Source organism: Stenella coeruleoalba, assembly GCF_951394435.1.
Source record: "Stenella coeruleoalba genome assembly, chromosome: 2".
Lineage (NCBI taxonomy): Eukaryota > Metazoa > Chordata > Mammalia > Artiodactyla > Delphinidae > Stenella > Stenella coeruleoalba.
In genome coordinates, this window is record NC_137147.1 from 136,959,171 (window position 1) to 136,978,164 (window position 18,994).

Genomic DNA, 18,994 nt, shown 5'->3' on the forward strand with positions numbered 1-18,994 from the left:
GCTTTTGCACAGCAAAGGAAACCATAAATAAGATGAAAAGACAACCCTCAGAATGGGAGAAAATATCTGCAAACGAAGCAACTGACAAAGGATTAATCTCCAAAATATACAAGCAGCTCATGCAGCTCAATTTCAAAAAAACAAACAACCCAATCCAAAAATGGGCGGAAGACCTAAATAGACATTTCTCCAAAGAACACATACAGATGGCCAACAAATACATGAAAAGGGGCTCAACATCACTAATCATTAGAGAAATACAAATCAAAACCACAATGAGGTATAACCTCACCCCAGTCAGAATGGCCATCATCAAAAAATCTAGAAACAATAAATGCTGGAGAGGGTGTCGTGAAAAGGGAACCCTCCTGCACTGTTGGTGGGAATGTAAATTGATACAGCCACTATGGAGAACAGTATGGAAGTTCCTTAAAAAACTGAAAATAGAACTACCATATGACCCAGCAATCCCACTACTGAGCATATACCTTGAGAAAACCATAATTCAAAAAGACACATGCACCACAATGTTCATTGCAGCACTATTTACAATAGTCAGGACATGGAAGCAGCCTAAATGTCCATCGACAGATGAATGGATAGAGAAGATGTGGCACATATATACAATAGAATATTACTCACATAAAAAGGAATGAAACGGAATTATTAGTAGTGAGGTTGATGGACCTAGAATCTGTCATACAGAGTAAAGTAAGCCAGAAAGAGAAAAACAAATACCATATGCTAACGCGTTATGGAATTTTTAAAAGTGGTACTGATGAACCTAGTGGCAGGGCAGGAATAAAGACGCAGGCAGAGAACCCACTTGAGGGCACAGGGGGCGGGGAGGGGGAAGGGGAAGCTGGGGCGAAGTGAGAGAGTGGCATGGACATATACACACTACCAAATGTAAAATGGATGGCTAGTGGGAAGCTGCTGCATAGCACAAGGAGATCAACTCATGCTTTGTGATGACCGAGAGGGATGGGATACGGAGGGTGGGAGGGAGGCTCAAGAGGGAGGGAATATGGGGATATATGTATACGTATAGCTGATTCACTTTCTTGTACAGCAGAAACTAACTCAACATTATAAAGCATTTATACTCAAATAAAGATGTGAAAAAAAAAAAGAAAGGAAGAAACTGCGGCCAACCCGCTGGCCATCTGTGGCCTGAAGTCAAGCTATTGGTTTAGCCTGTTCCATTGTGAAGCAATTAGCGAATTCTTTGCTAAGAGGTCTTGGCCTCTCCTAACTGTGTACTTTTCTTGTTTCAGTGATAACTTTCTTCATTACTATCAAAGACTCCTGGGCCTTTATACTTTCTCTTTCCTGATCTACCCCAACAAAGCCTTGTTCTCAGAGCCTTAATTCATTAATCCACTCACTCATTGTATCCATTATGCCTGTTTAGTCGAGTGAAATCACTACTTGAAGGACTATTAGGTGATGTCACTTCCTCTGATTCTAGTGCTCACTAGCTGTGTGACTTGGGCAAGGCATTTACTTTTCTGGTCCCTCTGGTCTAATCTCCTTACCTATAAAGTGAGGGAGTTGTATGAAATGATCCTCTCTCCTTCTACCTTTGTCATTCAGGGTAGGAGACAGAAACCACATGGAGGTTTAACAGGGGAGGTTTAATATAAAGAATGATTAACTCATAACAGAGAACTAGCAACTCAGGGGTAGAGCAAACTTTGAAGAATACTGGAACAGCAGATACAGGGAGCGGCCTAGGACCTACTCCAGGGCTGAGGCAGAGCACCCAAGGAAGGGACAAATTTGGGGAGTCCCCACTCCCGAGGCTGAGATAAAGCCTTATAGCTGTAACCCAGTGAATGGCACAGGAATTCATTGAGGTATTACAGGCTGGGGCTGGCAGCACTTGAAAAACTTGTTGAGGAGCTGCCCATGGGAGTGCTGCTGGTCTCACTGGAAAGTCAGCTAAGGTGCTCGTGGAACTTCACAGAAGTGCCTGTAGGGTGCCACGGAAACTGGCTTGAGGTGAGTATGCCTCCACCAACCCCGCCCCTCTTCCTCTGCTACAGGAAAGCCACAAGAGTAAGAAGAAAAGAAAGCACATCCGAACCAGGAAAGGAAGTCCCTTTCTCCTGCTTTTTTGCAGTGTCCCTCCAGAACCCTCTACTGACAAAGCTTAACATCATGCCATCAGGTAAAGAGAAATGTTTACAGCGTCTGGTTTGCTGGGCAATGAAGGGTAGATTTGGAGATGAGAAGCAATAACTCAATAACTGGCGCATCATCACTATGTAATGTGCGATTCTTTGATTTGTTGAATTTTACATTAAAATGTAAGAAATAAATGAAACTGTTGTATTGTACCTGGCCTAGACATGATCTTAGCTTATTTTTCTATGCCTTCCTCAATAATTAACGAATTGCTTCAGACTGTAACTGGTCCTGAGTAGGATGACTTTTGACCTTAACACTATAAACATGACACAATCATGTTTATATATGATTAGATATATGTCTATATTATATATATAATGGGTAATTAGTTATTACCTATGCCAAGGACAGTGGTGGATGTGAGCTTCCAGGGGAATGAATAGAAGATGTCAAGGCCTTCCATATTCTTTCTAATGACAGCAAATAACTCAGAGGTGAAATAAGATCAAGAGTAAAGTTAATCTCAAACCAGATATCATCAAGAACCAGATGCACAAAGAAACTGTGATAAAAGTTCATAGGAAGGAACACGACCCATAGGCTGAAACGGTCAAGGAAGGAAGGATTTGTGATGGCAGCCAGATTTGAGAAGAATGTTGAACCATGGACAGAAGTTGTACATTAAGTGCAAAGGGAATAGTCCAAGATGTGGCTACAGATGAGGAACAGACTAACGATCCCTCGACCCCAAATTTGCTAGCCTCAGCTTTGAACTGAGCCATTCGGTTGCCAACAGATATGTCATGCGTGTAGTACAGACGCCATGGAGATCAGCATGCAGGACCTCTAAGAGTCACTGGATCGCATGTGAGCTCTTTGTGGAAACATCATTATACAGACCTTCCCCATCATGTAGCTAAACCCATGGTTCTCATATCAATGGGTTGAGCATTTGCTAGTAGAGAGGATTTACTGCTATAATAATCAACTTCTCTGCACCTTGTTTCATTGAAACACCAAGATATAAAAGCAAATAAATGTCCCGAATAATTGTGATCAACGGTGCAAACACAGCCTTGCTGTGTCCAGCCCCTCAGGTTTATTTGCTCTCTCCTGAGTGAAGATTGGGCAGGGGTGTGGCTCAGAAGTGTTCTGAGCATTCCACAAGCTGTGTTCTGCGTAAGGATGTCAGAAGGAAAGTGGCTATTGGCTTCTGTCTATATCACTTGCACTTAATATTTACTGACATTTGGCCTCTGTGACCCTAGAGTTTGCTGGCCTAGGTTTCTCCATCCGTCCTCTAAAAGCTGCCATTCCTGAGGCTCTGTCCTAGGCTTGGCTTACTCTACACCCTTCCTGGGCCTTCTTATCTATTCCTGTGACTCAGATTACCATTTATATTTGCTGACAACATCTGAGATTTTATCTTTAGCTCCAGACCCGAATAGCCTCCGTGCTACTAGATAAGGATGCAGTATAGGCAACTCTAGCTCAACATATCCCAAGCTGAGCAAACTGTCTTACCTCACAAACTTGTTGCTGCTCCTGCTGTGCCCTTTCAATAAAATGTAACATTATTTCACCCAGGTGTGCAAGTTAAAAACCAGGAAGTCATCATTAACTTTCCACTCTTCCACCCACTACATCCAAGTCAGTCATCAAAGGCTATTAATTCTTTCTCCAAAATCTCTTAAATCCACCTCCTGGCTTTCACTCCACTCTAGTCCCTGTGCCACAACCTGGTCCACCCACAGCCTTCCTCACCTCAGTGATGACAACTTCTAGTTGCTCCAATTCCTAATTGGCTCTCTCGTCTTTCCTATCAATTCATCAGAAATTTTTATCAGCTTAATCTTCAAAGTATATCCAGAATCTGATCACTTCTCTACTGCTACTACCCTGGTCTGGTCAGTACTGCCTCTCACTTGGATTACTGCAAAGCCCCGATGAGGTTTCCCATGTCCCTCAGAGAAAAGTCTGGAGCCCTTATAATATCCTTCTGGGAAGTACATGATGTAGCTTTCCACTCCACCTTACATCTCTCAGTTCATATCCATCTCTTGCCCTTTTTCATTCTGTTCCAGCCACATGGGCACTTCTCACTTTCGGTTCTTTGTCCTTCAGGAACAATGATTAATCTCAAGGAGTCTGAACAATGCCTGGCACTTGAAAGGTACTCAATAAGGGACTTCTGTGGCAGTCCAGCGGTTAAGACTTCACCTTCCAAATGCAGGGGTGCAGTTTCGATCCCTGGTCAGGGAGATAAGATCCCACGTGACTTGCAGCCAAAAAACCAAAACATAAAACAGAAGTGATATTGTAACAAATTCAATAAAGACTTTAAAAATGGTCCACATCAGGGACTTCCCTGGTGGTGCAGTGGTTAAGAGTCCGCCTCCAATGCAGGGGACACGGGTTCGAGCCCTGGTCCAGAAAGATCCCACATGCCGCGGAGCAGCTAAGCCTGTGAGCCACAACTACTGAAGCCCACGCACCTAGAGCCCAAGCTCCGCAAAGAGAAACCACCGAAGTGAAAAGCCCGCGCTCCGTGACAAAGTGTAGCCCCTGCTCCCCGCAGCTAGAGGAAGTCCGCGCGCAGCAATGAAGACCCAATGCAGCCAAATAAATAAATTTATAAAAAAAAATAGTCCTCATCAAAAAAACTTTAAAAAAAGGTAGTATTGAATTAATTCATTTTCTCAATCACAAACTCTCACGTTGCTTAATTTTTCCTGTTTTTAATGATGCTGTTTGCTATTTCAATTGTTTTTTGAAATATGTATTTAGCATCTCAATTTTGGACAGCATTGACTAGATTTTTGTTTAAAGTGGACAAGAGAATGCAGTGCTCCTACAATATCAGGAACATTGGCAAAAAATAAAAATCTGGGGAACATGTCTGAAAGAAAACTTGATTCCACCCTAGAGTCTTGTTTCAGCCCTGGACTGTAAACCATACTTGTTCTGACATGAACCAGGAATGAAACTGGGAAGACATACTTTTGAAAGTTCACATAACAATCACCCATGACTTTATAAATGCACCACTCTGGTGAATATTCATAGTCTTAAACCTGAAACTAGAAGGTCAATGAATCCTTTGTTTAAGGTGATATTAAGCTAAATCTCTCTGTGTGAATTGTTTTCATACAGAAAACTCAGTCACATTATCCAGTAAGTCAACACCAACTTCTCAGCACTTACTTGAGGAAGCCGTATAACTACGGCTTTAAGAACATAGGCCGGGAATTACACAGGGATGTTGAAACACAGGAAGTGACCACTCTGAATCTCTATATGTGATTATATCTTATTCACTTCATTATTTCAATATTTTGGAAAAAAGGGAGAAAATATGAACAAAAGACAAACACTGGAACAAGATGGTCTCTTGCGCCCATTCCTAACCATAATATCAAAAATACATTAGAATCAGTATTCTTCAGGGCTAGAGTTTTCTTTTTAATTCATTCATTTGGCCCATAGGAGAGGGCCTATAATGTCAGACCAATTGAAATTCTGAGATCTCAAAGTTATCGTTGCTAGACGTACCCAAGGAAGCATGAGGTCTGGTGGTGGCAGAAGGGCTCTTACTAGTTTTTTCCAGTGATGTGCTGGAGCTAACCTATAACAGCTGATTTGTAAATTTTAAGGGATTTTTACGAGCTGGTTGAACTCCATGCTAGCTTGAACTCCGAGGTGGGAGTATTTATACCATGGAGACCGGCAATCACTGCCAACCAGGATTCCCCCCACCAAAAAACAATGCCAGCTGTTAAATCACCAACATTACACCACTGGTTCAGTCTTTCAGTCTCTTTGACAGACTTTGCTGAGTCAACAGGGGTTTCTAAATTCCCATTTTTCAGTGTTGGACTTTCTGAAGTATTGTGACTTTCTATAGTGAATCCTATCCATCTACAGGTATAGGTCTTTGATTTCAGTTTTGGTTTTATAGATTTTTTTTTCTCTATGGGCAAATTATTAACAAGCATGAATAACTGATTAGGATTTGGTTTTACATTTATTTACAAACTACTTTTGTAATTACGTGGCATGATTAGTAATTGCTGACTCTCTGTCCTTCCCGTCTCCTGGACAACTTCATGGTCTCTCATATTGACATAATTTAGCCTTTGTAAACTTCAGATTCATCACTTATAAAACTGAGATAATAATAGTACATGCTGCTCGCTTCGTTGTTGGGAGTATTAAAGAAATAACACATGTAAAGAACTTGGCACAGTGCTTGGTACATGGTAGTATCTCAATAAATTTTAGTTATCATGTAGTAACAGTAGTAGTAGCACTTTGTGCTGTGAGGTACATACACACAATAAGGTAAGATGTGGTATTTTGGTGGACAAATATTTTGACCGATCCCTATACAGCTCAGGAACACAAATTAACCAATATTTGCTGCTTGGTGGTTTAGATATTGGTGGTCCCTGTCTGAGTGGATCCCTTTGCTGGTAGAAAGAGATTAGTTGAGTATTTATCTTCATACTCCCAGAATAGCATTGAGGATCTCTTAGATCAGGAAGATCAAGTTGATATTTTGGAGTTGTAAGACTGAAAGATATTGGCTATTTAATACTTTCTCCTTTCTCCTGAAACTTCCGAAAGCCCTGTTTCTTCACTGCCCATCTTTCCTTTAACTGATGATCATGATTCATGAGAAAAGAGAAGCAACCCAGTTGAGACCTTCTTCTTTTCCTTCTGCTAAATATACCAACCTATACATATCCGTACCTGTATTTTCTGCCTTCCTTCCTGTTACTACAGATGATGGATTCAAGCTTCTATGTGAGGAATCAGACCCCTTTTTTACCTTCTCAAGGACTTAATCTGTATGAATATCCCCATTCTCTGTTTCGTCCATCCTTCCCCCTCTACTGGATCCTTCTCCTCCCAGCTTACAAAAATGTTTTAGTAGCTCCCACCTTAAAAAGACTTCTGCTGACCTCTTGTCACCCTCCAGCTACTATCCCCATTTCTCTGCTCCCCTTCACACCACATTGATTATAGTCTCCACCCCATTACCTTCCATTCTGTCTTTAACCTACTTTAGCCCAAACTGAGGGAAACTGTTTGTCAAGGCTGTTAGTACCGTCCATGACGCCAAACCCAATGGTCTCTCATCTGTCTTCATGCTTCTCCAACTTTCAGCGCTACTTGGCAAGGCTGAACTTTGAAAAACCATCCTCTCTTGGCCGCTGCATCACCACCCTCTGGTTTTCTGCCTGCTCTCTAGCCATTCCTTCTTAGTCTCCTCCTCCTTGCCTTCTCCTCTGCTTGTTTTCTAAATGTTGCAGTATCCATGTCTTGGCCTTTGGCCCTCTTCCATAACAGAGCTCATCTGGTCCCATGGCCTTAAAGTCTATTTCTTTGCCCTTGATTCCCAAATCTGTGTCTCCAGCCCCACCTCTCCGATGAGTTTCACTGTTGCTGTTTAGGCTGTCTACTTGATATAGCCCCACTTGGACGCCCAATGGGAAGTTCAAACCAGCATGACCAAAATAAAACCCTTAACTTCCCCTTTGAAACACAGCTCCTGTAGTCATTCCCACTCAGTCAATGGCACCACGGTCCACCTAGCTGTCTAAGGTATTATCCTCTCTGTATCCAATCTACTAGCAAGTCAGTTCTATCCCTAGACTATAACCCAATCCTCTTCATACCCTTCTGCTTTCCCTCTTGGTCATTTATGATCAGTTTTTTCTGTAGAAACAGAAAGATCTTTGGGGTATATAAATAAGATCCCAACATCCCCTGCTTAATTAACTTCCTATTAGAACCTTAACTAGCTTCCTGTTAGAAAACAATCCAAAATCCTTACTTTGACCCACAAGGCTGTGGCCCCAGCCTGCCTCTCCAAACTCATCTTGCTCCTATACTTCCCCCCTTACGCTGCAGTAACGCTGGTCTTCAATGTGCTCCTTCAACTTGCTAAGTTGGACCTCCACTTAGGGCCTGTGCATTTGCTGTTTCCTCTGCCTGTAGTATTCTGCCTCCACATAGACACTTGGAAGGCTCCCTTCAGTCCTCCAGACTTGAGTTCAAAGTCACTTCTCCAAGACACCTTCCTTGACCACCCATTCTACAGTAGCCTCTCCTCTCTTGTTCTCTAACACGTGACTCTTTCTGTTTTCCTCACATACCACTATTTGAATTTATCTTGGTCACTTATTTGTGTGTTTACATTGTCTCCTCCCTTCCACCATGCTTGTGAGAATTAAGCTCCATGACAGCAAAGCCCCTCACCTACCTTGTTCCCTTGTTTCCCCTGCACTGCCTCACACATCACCTGTGACTAACCAACAATTGCTGAGTGAATGCGTGACCATTCTGGACACTGAACAAGGTATTTCTAAATACTACAAGGGTAAATGTAGGTGAGAAATTGACTGCTACACTGCTCACTGTCCTGTATGTAATGCCACACCCGTATGAGAAATGTATTCTAGAATGCAGCATCAGGAAAACTTCTGTGAAGAACCTGCTGTGCCTCTTCCTTTCCCCATATTAGAGCTGTCACTGATGGTTTCCATTTTTGATTTGCCCTGGCTGTTAGGAAGTGGAAAGCCAAATTTCAAACCCAGGACAGCAATAGTGGTTGTTCTAACAGTCCCTTCCTCTGGTTTATTTCCTACTTTTGTTATGGGAAGTATGGTAGTGAGATTTGTTATGTCACCTCCGTTTTTTTTTTGGAGAGAAGTATGATTTAAATGAAAACATTGAAAGGGTTGACATCTAGTGTTGACTTGGAGCAATGTGATATTGGATGGGAGCTTTCTGGCCATAAGGGTTCAGGTGGTAGTGTGAGCTTTGTTGTTGTTAGGGGTTTGCTGTGATTCATATTTGTGGATTCCCTAAGGTTAATTTAATTAGGACTTACTTGGCTAATCAGAGCCCAACCCTCTGGGTTGTCAGGCTTATTTGTATTTGTTGACTTGACAAGTGTCACTTCAGAGTTATGAGCCGAAGAGCTGCTGCATCTTGAGAGTTTGTTATTCTCTTCCTGTCTCAGGAGTGGAAGAAAGATGCCTTTTAGTTTAGGCTTAAAATGCTATGCCTTGATCTTAGGCTAATTCATGAACCACACCCTCCTAAGGGAACTGTTCAAAGGAACTGTTCTTAATTGTTGTTTAGATCTGGGGATGGTTCTGAAGTTTATGGAGCATAATAGGTAATGCTTCTCCCTAGTATGACAAAATTAAAATGTAACTCTTTTGAAGTCCAGAATGTGTTGGTATTTTAATTGATTAGTTATTTTATATATTTTGCTTGTAGCAATAGCATTCATAAAATAGCAATAGGGAGAGCATACATCAATCCATTATTACTGAATGTTTTGATGCTTGTACTAAATCGATGTTGATGGTGTAAAGAATATATACATGGCTAATTCATGAGGACATCATAGTGGACAAATCTCTTTGAATAGTTAAAGTATGCTTTTAAAACAGCCCTCATGGCTTATATGCAGTGTGGAATAATGCCACTGTATACAAGAATTGTACCTTAATTTAAAATTTTCTCTCAAATAATCATTGTAATTAAGTATTACTGAGAAATTTGATACAAAATTAAATTTTAATTTTTGATAATAATTTAAACATTGGTACAAATAATTTTGAAGAAGGTGCATAGAGGAAAATTTTTTGCAAGCTATTCTCATCCAGGAAGCAAAAGTCTGAGTCTTTTGTTAACCAAATCCAAGCATACATACATACATACATACAGAAATCCTGTATGACATTGATTTTTTTTTTTTTTTTTTTTTTTTTTTTTGCGGTACGCGGGCCTCTCACTGTTGTGGCCTCTCCTGTTGCGGAGCACAGGCTCCGGATGCGCGGGCTCAGCGGCCATGGCTCATGGGCCCAGCTGCTCCGCGGCATGTGGGATCTTCCCGGACCGGGGCACGAACCCGCATCCCCTGCATCGGCAGGTGGACTCTCAACCACTGCGCCACCAGGGAAGCCCGACATTGATTTTTAAGATTAATCTGTTGAAATACAAGGTTACCCACACTAATGTGGGTTCAATTTTTTTATATGAAAATTAGGACTTACATAAAGATTTATTAATTTGTGTTTAATTAATTTGTGAAGATATTTTATGAAAGTCCATAGTACTTATAAGTAATAATATCAGTATAAATAGTACTTATAAATAATAATATAATATAATCTTGTATGATGTAAAATATAATAATATACAGAAGCTGTGTTTACATATAACTTTATTAGAACATCTATTTATCCAATATTTTGCCTATGACCTTCTTTTCAGCATAACTTAAACCACTATAGTCAATGGTAATCTTAATTTAAGCTACTGTAAGATCACTGTTAAATATGTATCATAAAGTTTGGGGCATTAAATCCAAGCATATTTGAAAGTGAGATTTACCTTGACTTATTCTGTCTGGAATGTCCTTTCATTAGGATGAGTAGCAAAGATTGGTATGGAGTAACTGAAGGTATACCAGTCACATAATTTACTAGTAATTATTCGTTCAGAAGTATTAATAATACCTTGCCAGAATTTTAAAAGACCCCTGGAGATTTGGAAGGGAAAAATTATAAGGAGGACACATAAACTATCATTTAGAATCCGTAGAGATTGTCTTTATTTGCCATATTTTCAATTCAAAAGCAAGAAACTTTTCTATTCCACTTCGACAGTGCTGAAGGCTTGAAAGTCTTTTGACTCATTGTTTGTGCATATCCTGGTGTGCTGGCCAAGATAAGAAAAATCCAGGGTCTGGAATCCAGGAAAGTTCATTATGGAAGTCAGATGGTTACTGATTCATGAACCAAATGCTGTGCGTTTATCTGGGTTCCAGGATGAGTAGCCTGTTATAAAAGGAGCAATCAAGAGCTTCTGCCATGAGCACTGAGGGCTGTCAGTCTCAAGTGAGGCCAACGGTATTTCTGGAACTTTGTGTAATCAAAACTTGATAACAAAGGTTAATTTTCAGGAAGTGAAATGGGTTGGCTTCTCTGACATTAAAACTGAATTCAGAGAAATAATTGTGGGTATCTCGGCAGCTTTTAGGTGTAAGCTCAATTACGTCAGGGAAATCTGGTTTTGTTCCTGACCATGCCCCTCCCTGCTTTTCTTCTCCCTCTTTCAGTACTGAAGCTAATGACACACTTGATGTGTCATAGGTGAATGACAGTCTGTAAATGCCAAGGAGGAAAGAGAGTTAGATGGAAAGCAGCCGTCTTCAGGAGGTAATTGGTAGGCTCAAGATTGCTTATAGCAGAGCACAAAACAACCGTCAGCGGGGGAGATTAAAGAAGTTTCTGTAAGAGGGAAGCAGCTATCTCTTCTTCCCACTTTTCTTCCTCCCACCCTAGTTTTCCAGGATGTAGTCATTGGAGAGCTTACTAGAAATACAGATGGTTTTAAAATTAGTGCCAAAGATCACCTATTTATTTTTTTAAAGCTCTCTTATGCATTGTGTTTTAGTTTTGACTGTGGCAACAGAAGAAGGTGTGAGAACAGCCTCAGGTCTTTCATTCCTGGGACTGCCATATGAGTTGTAGGTGGAGGTGTCTTTCCTCAGGACCCCGTGGCCACATGTGGTTCTGCCACCTATCTGCTTTGGTATCTGGGCTGGCAGAGAATGACTGATGTTCTGGGATCCTCCATGGAATTACTGACTGACTTTGTTGGCTGGGTTCCCTGGGGCTACCAGGACTGGCAGGAAGTTCTGAAAATGAAGAGGGAAGTCGTTGGATATAAAATTCATAACTGAAGATTGTCTGAAGGAGATCTTCCTGCTTGAAAGGGGATCGTTTTAAGTGTAAATTTTTGATTCTGTGTGTCTAATTCATCTTGTCTTTGTCGTCTTGTTGACATTATCATCACATCATTATCAGTGAGCAGCTCCCAACGGTGCTTTCTTATCTGCTATGGCTGGCCCCCGGGGGAATCCTTTGTCATCTTGGTGTCCCTTCTCAGTGCACTCACTGAAGCTCCTCCCAACCTTGGGTACGCCCCCTTCATGCAGACTAATTTCCTGATCTTTCCTTCCCTGAATACCACCCACATCTGCTATCTACCATACAGCTCAGTAAGTAGTTGCTCTCCAGTTAAGCGGTGTATGTTAGCTTTGTACCCCAGTCTAGAACACAAGTTCCTTGACAGCCAGGGACAAAGAATAGAGGCGGTGAGGAGACTCACTTTTCCCCTTCTGTATTATTTGAGAATCTTTACATTGTGCATGTATAACCTATTAAAATAATTTTTAAAGATGCATTTCCTTTCCGGGTTTCATATCTTATAAAACAAAAGAAGCAAAACTAACAAAACTAGTTTTGTTAGCAAAACTAACAAAAAAAATCATATAGATTCAGCATGGTACCAAATAAATTCCTTCCAGATTTGATAAGTGCCTTTTGCTCTGAAGGGAAGATAAAAATAAATAATAATGGTAATAGTTAAAAAACAAAACCTGTCTGGCTGAATGCTAATAATAGTGAGTTTACTTCATGTGGGGAGCTTCCAGATCAATATAAAAAAGATGTACTGCACATACAAACCAGTGCTATTTACTTAGCAGCTCTCAAATGGGAATAAGCAGACATCAGCTATCAAGTTTCTAGCCTGGAAAAATCCACAAAGGCCACTGAACACAAGACACCATGGGGACATTGTGCAGACAGTTCATAAAAATAACTTGCCCAAACATTTTTGGAAACTGATGCAAGCTGTACTGTGGCTCTGTCTGCTTCCTTTGCTTTATCCAGTAACAACTGAAAAGAGGCCAGGACTATGAGAACTTAGATGCTACAGGAGATACCCAGTATTCACCACAGGGAAAGTACCAATCCAGTGTTACATGAATACACACAACAAACTATAATTCACTCTAATAACCAAGAAGAATGCATCAATCTATTCAGAAATATTTATTGAGCACCTAGTACATGCTGAGCACTCTAGGGAATTCAAACATATATCAGTTATTCCCTAGTTTTAAGAAGTTTGAAGTCTAACAGTGAAATAATGCTTGTTCAGAACATATGTATTAGTATTATCTGAGAGGTTCAAGGTAATCATTCTGAGGATGGAGAGATCACTTTCAGTTGAGTGATCAGAGAAGGCTCTACTAGAGAGGTGGGCACTTGGAATGGATGTATGATTAAAAAAATTTTTTATTAAAGTATAACACACACAAAAGTGTACATATCAGGGCTTCCCTGGTGGTACAGTGGTTGAAAGTGCGGATGCAGGGGACACAGCTTCGTGCCCCGGTCCGGGAAGATCCCACATGCCATGGAGCAGCTAGGCCCGTGAGCCATGGCCGCTGAGCCTGCGCTTCCAGAGCCTGTGCTCCGCAACGGGAGAGGCCACAACAGTGAGAGGCCCGTGAAACCCCCCCCCCAAAAAAAAGTGTGCATATCATAAAGACTATAGGCTAACTGAATTTTCACAAACTGAACACATTAGTTATGTAACCAGCACACTAGTTATATAATCAGATAGAATAGTGCAATACTCTAGAAGCTCCCTTTGTGCTCTCTTCCACCATTCTTGGGGGAGGGGAGTAGGATTTTGTTAGATGAATGTAGACAGAAAGAAAATTACTGGAGGAGGGATCAACATGCATAAAGGCATGGAAATTAAAAGGCAAGACCCATGTTTGAGGAATGGGCTGAAGAGTTATTTGCTTGGAGTGTCAGCTGGAGAACAGGGTTGGGTTCATGTTGTTGAGCCTTAAATGCCAAGTAAAGGAGGTAAATTTTATTCATTAGCTGCTGAAGGTTTTTGAGCAAGGGAGGAATATTTTGTAAGATTTTTTGATGATGGTTGGTAGTTTATTGGTGACAGGAGAGGTGAGACTAGATATCAGGTGACCGGTTGGAAAGTTTCTGTAATATCCAGGTATGAGATAATTTTGGATCTGCAGTAGCAGCTGAGGACAGAGGAACTAGCCATCTACAGATACTATGAAGAGCCAACAAAACTGAATGGCTGTGGATCTTGAGGAAGGAGGAGGAGTCAAAGAAAATTTCCTTCCCTAGAACTAATCAAGAGAAAATTTATTAATTTTCTCAAGTAGTTCATTGTTACTTACTATTTTGTTAAGGGTTAACACAGTCTTTAAATACTGTCTCTCTAAAAGAGTTCTAGAAACTTTCTTACACTATTTGAATAAAACCTTGAGTTATTCTAAGGAAACTCAAAGAAGCAACTGACCTTTCAGACAAAAAGAGTACTTTGCTAGTCGGAAAAGTGGATTGTTTGTCTTTTCAAATTGGTGAATGCTAGAATAAACATTTTGCTGGGAAAAACTGACTCCAAGGAAGACTTTTGAAGATGTCACTGTAACAACAAATTATTGGGTGTTGCTCACTTGCCTGTTTACGCATCCTTCCCTTAAATAATTCTCAATAATCCAGATTTCTGGGTAGGATGAATTAATTTCACTGTATGCTTTTACCAGCAATGTGTTTCTACAGGAAACAAAAAAATTTTTTGAAGAAAGGGCAATATTTTTTTCTTTTACAGCTTTTTATATCACTTTGGCCATTTTTTAATTAAAGCTGTCCCCCTCCATTTTCCATCTCTTTCCCTCCAAAGCAGTGGTTTATGGACTCCACAAATAATTATTGAGCACCGGACATGTGCTTTGATTTTTCTATAACATCTTTCAAAGTCTGTTCTTAACTATTTGTGTTTCTGTACAACCAGCACGTTATTCTTTAGAAGCGGTTTTTTTTCTGTAGTTTCTGATGTGCGTGGTTGTTCCCAGATACTGGGATCTGTGTAGTAAAACATCCTCAGATGTAAGGGAAGTTGCTCTTGAAAGCCGTTGTGTCTGCGGGTGACCAGGAGTGCTTTCTGGGATCAGACGGAAGGAAGGGAACTCTACTTGGGAAAGAGCACGTGGGTGGGAAGAGGAAGGGAGTCCGGGAAGATGAGAGCTGGTGTAGGCTGGACCCCATGCTCTCTCTAGACCTGAGGCTCCATCACCCAGGTAGGCGGGCGCCGATGGTCTGGAGCCTGCCTCTTGCGTCTCTCCAGACCGCTGGACACCCACCTCTGCCACTCCCCCATCAGAAGTTCCAAACTTTTTCTCCAGCAGGGAGAGGAAGGGTGTTATTAAGTTTGAAAGGGAAGTCCCTCCCCCTTCCAGGATTCCTATTGGTCGGGGCCGGCCCCATCCCCGCCACGGTCGCAGGCGGATTGGCTGTGGGAGGGGAGCCGCGCCGCAGGCCCTGGGCCGACCGCCGCCAGGGGCCGACAGACGCCGGGGGCCCCCAGGTGGCAGGCAGGTGGGGCCCGGACTGCCAGCGCTGTCGCCTCCTCTGCGCGCTTGCAGTCCTCAGACTCTAAGGTTCGCGCGCGGATCAGACACGCCGCGCTCAGCGGGAGAGGGACTGCCACGACTTGGCCATGAAGAGCCTCAAGTCCCGCCTGAGGAGGCAGGACGCGTCCGGCCCCGCGTCGTCCGGCGCCGCCGCCGCCGCCAGCGCGGTGAGTCCCGCGGCCCGTGGGCGCCCCGGACTCCCGGAGCTGCCCTCCCGCGAGCCGCGGAGTCCTCCTCTGCTCGGCTTTGCCTCAGAGCGTCCCGCTGGGTCGGCCCCGGCGACTCCTTCTCCCTCTTCTGGCCAGGGCTCCGCGTCGGCCCGGAGACCCTGGGGACCCTGCCCACCGCCGCCCCCGGGCCTCGACGGATCCCTTTCCCGCCCCTCATCCCGGGGTCTCCCAGCTCCTGGCCTTCGGGATTGGATCGCACCCTCTTCCTCAATTCGGTTTTCGGGGTTGTCCCCCATCCCGGCCCTTCCCCGGCGACCCCAGCCCCTCCCTTCTCCCGGGCTGGCCCCCGTATCCCACGCGCGCTCTGACTCGGCGCGATTCCACGGGGCCCAGGCGGGCGCCCCTCTGTCCCCGGAGCTGCGGGCCGGGCGGGGGCTTGGCGCCCCGCAGTCCAGGTGGACAGGGCAATGGACCTGGCGCCGCCCCGCCCGGACTCCGGACCTTCCGTGGGTGAGCGCTGCCGGGCTGGGTGGAAGTCGTGTCCTGGACGCTGTCGCGAGGTCCCTGGGAAAGTTTGATTTCTGAGTGAGGCAGATGGAATCGAGCGTAGTTGTAAAGACAACGCCCCCAATGGGTGGTGACCCTGGAAGTGAAGGTGGTTGTCCTGTGGGACCGTGTAAGTCTCACCTGTGGGACAGACCTGTGTAGACCTCCATTCGGCGCAGATCTGCAGCCCGGCCTCAGTGTGCACGCTAAGAAGTTCTCAGGGCCTCTCTTAAGTTGGCAGGAGAACAGAAATCTTGAGAAACAGCCTGACTGCAGATGTTGGGATTTAGATAATTTGGCAAGTTAGAAGAGTTGGCCATATCACCAGCATTCTGTATTATTAGAATAAACGTTATTTTAAAAGTCTTGGAAGAGTCAGAAACGTAAACGAGATGTAATGCTCAAAATGCCCATTTGGAGTAATTAAAATGGACCTTAATAAGTTTACATAGGTTTTACCCAATGATTATATGCTTTTTATGAGAATACTAATTAATCTGCTTTGGCTTTTGAGTGAATTCAGAACTGTGCCTTTCTCCCCACCTGACTACTTCTAGGATGATTTTACTTGGACTTAAAGGAAATTGTGGCGAAACGTGGCTCTTTAATTCCCAACTGAAAAAAACAAAGAAAAAAAAAGGGATAGCTTCAGATGGCATGATATTTGATGATTTGATATTGTTTAATAAAGCATGAAATTGTTTAATTAGCCCATAGAAGGAATGATTACTTTAACATTATTTTTTAAAATAAAATAATTGGCAGAAACGTCATTTAGCGATATCAGAGGTCACTATAGGTAGTTGAGTTAAAGATACAACTTCTTTGTAGTGCAGGTTGTTTTCAGCTTTAAAGATACACTTTTCTAGGATTATTCACAGTATTATACCCGTTTGGTTTGCACAAGGATTCACATCCCATTTCTAGGTTTGTACACCTTAATTTTAGCCTGTTTCCTCTTCTAGAAATACGGAGTATTTAGTTGTTATTGGTATTATCAGCATGCCAGTTTGCACTTTATACATTTGGCACATGAAGCGCATCTCTCTGAGCTTAAATCTTCAGCATTTGTTACACTGAGCATTCTGTTATTTTTCTTAAAATAACGGCATAAAAATAAAGAGAAATATATGGTATATAAAAAAATAGAATCTACCTGCTTAGAAAAAGTGAACATCTCTCAGTATTAGTTAAATATTCAAATAAATTTTGTAAAATATTCAAATGAAAATAAATGAGTGTGATGACTAATAAAACCAAACCAAGCATTGATAGAGTACAATGCATTTACAAGGGAAATAGATGCCTTCTGCTTTTCAGTCTATAAACCATAATCTCTAATGTCCTATTTGGTCACATGTGTATGTATTGTTATGACTGAGCATCTTTTTTTTAATCTTTTTGCCTTCAAAAATATTTAAATTTTATTTATTTGCTTTTGAATAGGTAACATAGTGGCTTAATATTTAAAAGGAACAAAATTATTTACAGCAAAAAACCCCTCTCCCACCTGTGTCCTTCAGTTTTTCTGCCTGCCCCCCACCATTCCTCAGAGGCCAATGGTGTTATCAATTGGTTGCATATCCCTCCAGAGAGAGTTTAGCATATACAAGCAAATATTAATACAAGTATTCACCCTTTATAGAAATGGTAACACATTGTACCCGCTGTTCCATATATTTTTTTAAACTCCAGTATGTAGGCCCTTTCAGAGCATCCCCATTCGAATCTTTTGCTATAATAAAAAATGCTATGATGAATAAACCTGTATATATTTCAAGTGTGTGTGTGTGTGTGTGTGTGTGTGTGTGTATATACATACTTGTAGGATCAGTTCCTAAAAGTGGGATTGGTGGGTTAAAGATATGTGCATATGTAATTTTAAAGAACGTTGTTAAATTTCCTCTGTGCATCATGTACCCAACATGTGAGCAATTATCACTTCCCATGCTTTTCTTTAAAGTTCGCTCAGATTTTTAAGTTTTGCCAGCCTGATAGGTAAATATGGTATCTCAGGATAGTTTGAATTTGTATTTCTTTTATTATGGGTCAAGTTGAGTATCTTTTCATATTTTTAAAATCTCCTTCCATGTTCTTTTCTGTGAACATTTACCCTTTCCATTTTTCTATTTGGTTGTTGATTTCTTTCCTATTCATTTGTATGTACTTTATATCAGGGAAGTTAACCTTTTATTTTTTTAAATTAATTAATTTATTTTTGGCTGCATTGGGTCTTTGTTGCTGCACGCCGGCTTTCTCTAGTTGCGGTGAGCGGGGGCTACTCTTTGTTGCAGTGCGTGGGCTTCTCATGTTGCAGAGTACAGGCTCTAGGCGCGCGAGCTTCAGTAGTTGTGGCACGCGAGCTCAGTAGTTGTGGCGCATGGGCTCCAGAGCGCAGGCTCAGTAGTTGTGTACAGGCTTAGTTGCTCTGCGGCATATGGGATCTTCCTGGACCAGGGCTCGAACCCGTGTCCCCTGCGTTGGCAGGCAGATTCTTAACCACTGCGCCACGAGGGATTTTTTAATACTTTTTAATATGAATGTTTTTTCTTAATTGGTTGTTTGTCGTATGACTTTGTTTATGGTGGCTTTTGCTATGCAGAGTGTAGTTATTTTTGTACAATTAAATTTATCAACCTTTTATTTTGTGACTTTTTAAGTTTATGTTAAATCTTAGCCTTTCCACTCTACAATATTAAGCAAAAAAAGAGAAAAATCTCCCTGGTTTCATCTAGTTTTTTGTTCGTTGTTTCATTTTTACATTTAACTCTCTGATCCATATAGAATTTATTCTGGTGTAAGGTAAGAGGTATAC

At 42.0% G+C, this 18,994-nt stretch overlaps 1 protein-coding gene across 3 annotated transcripts in view; it reads left to right on the forward strand.

Moving 5' to 3' along the window:
• The window catches only part of UACA (uveal autoantigen with coiled-coil domains and ankyrin repeats), a 140,391-nt gene that overhangs the window by 10,537 nt on the left and 110,860 nt on the right, over positions 1-18,994 (forward strand). For 2 of the 3 annotated variants that reach the window (XM_079912093.1, XM_079912095.1), the window contains exon 1: positions 15,360-15,630. In XM_079912093.1, coding sequence (XP_079768219.1) covers positions 15,550-15,630 — 81 coding nt within the window. In that variant the 5' untranslated portion in view covers positions 15,360-15,549. Of the gene's footprint in view, positions 1-2,048; positions 2,174-15,359; positions 15,631-18,994 lie in introns of those variants that run through there. The other variant, XM_079912096.1, reaches the window with a different exon arrangement.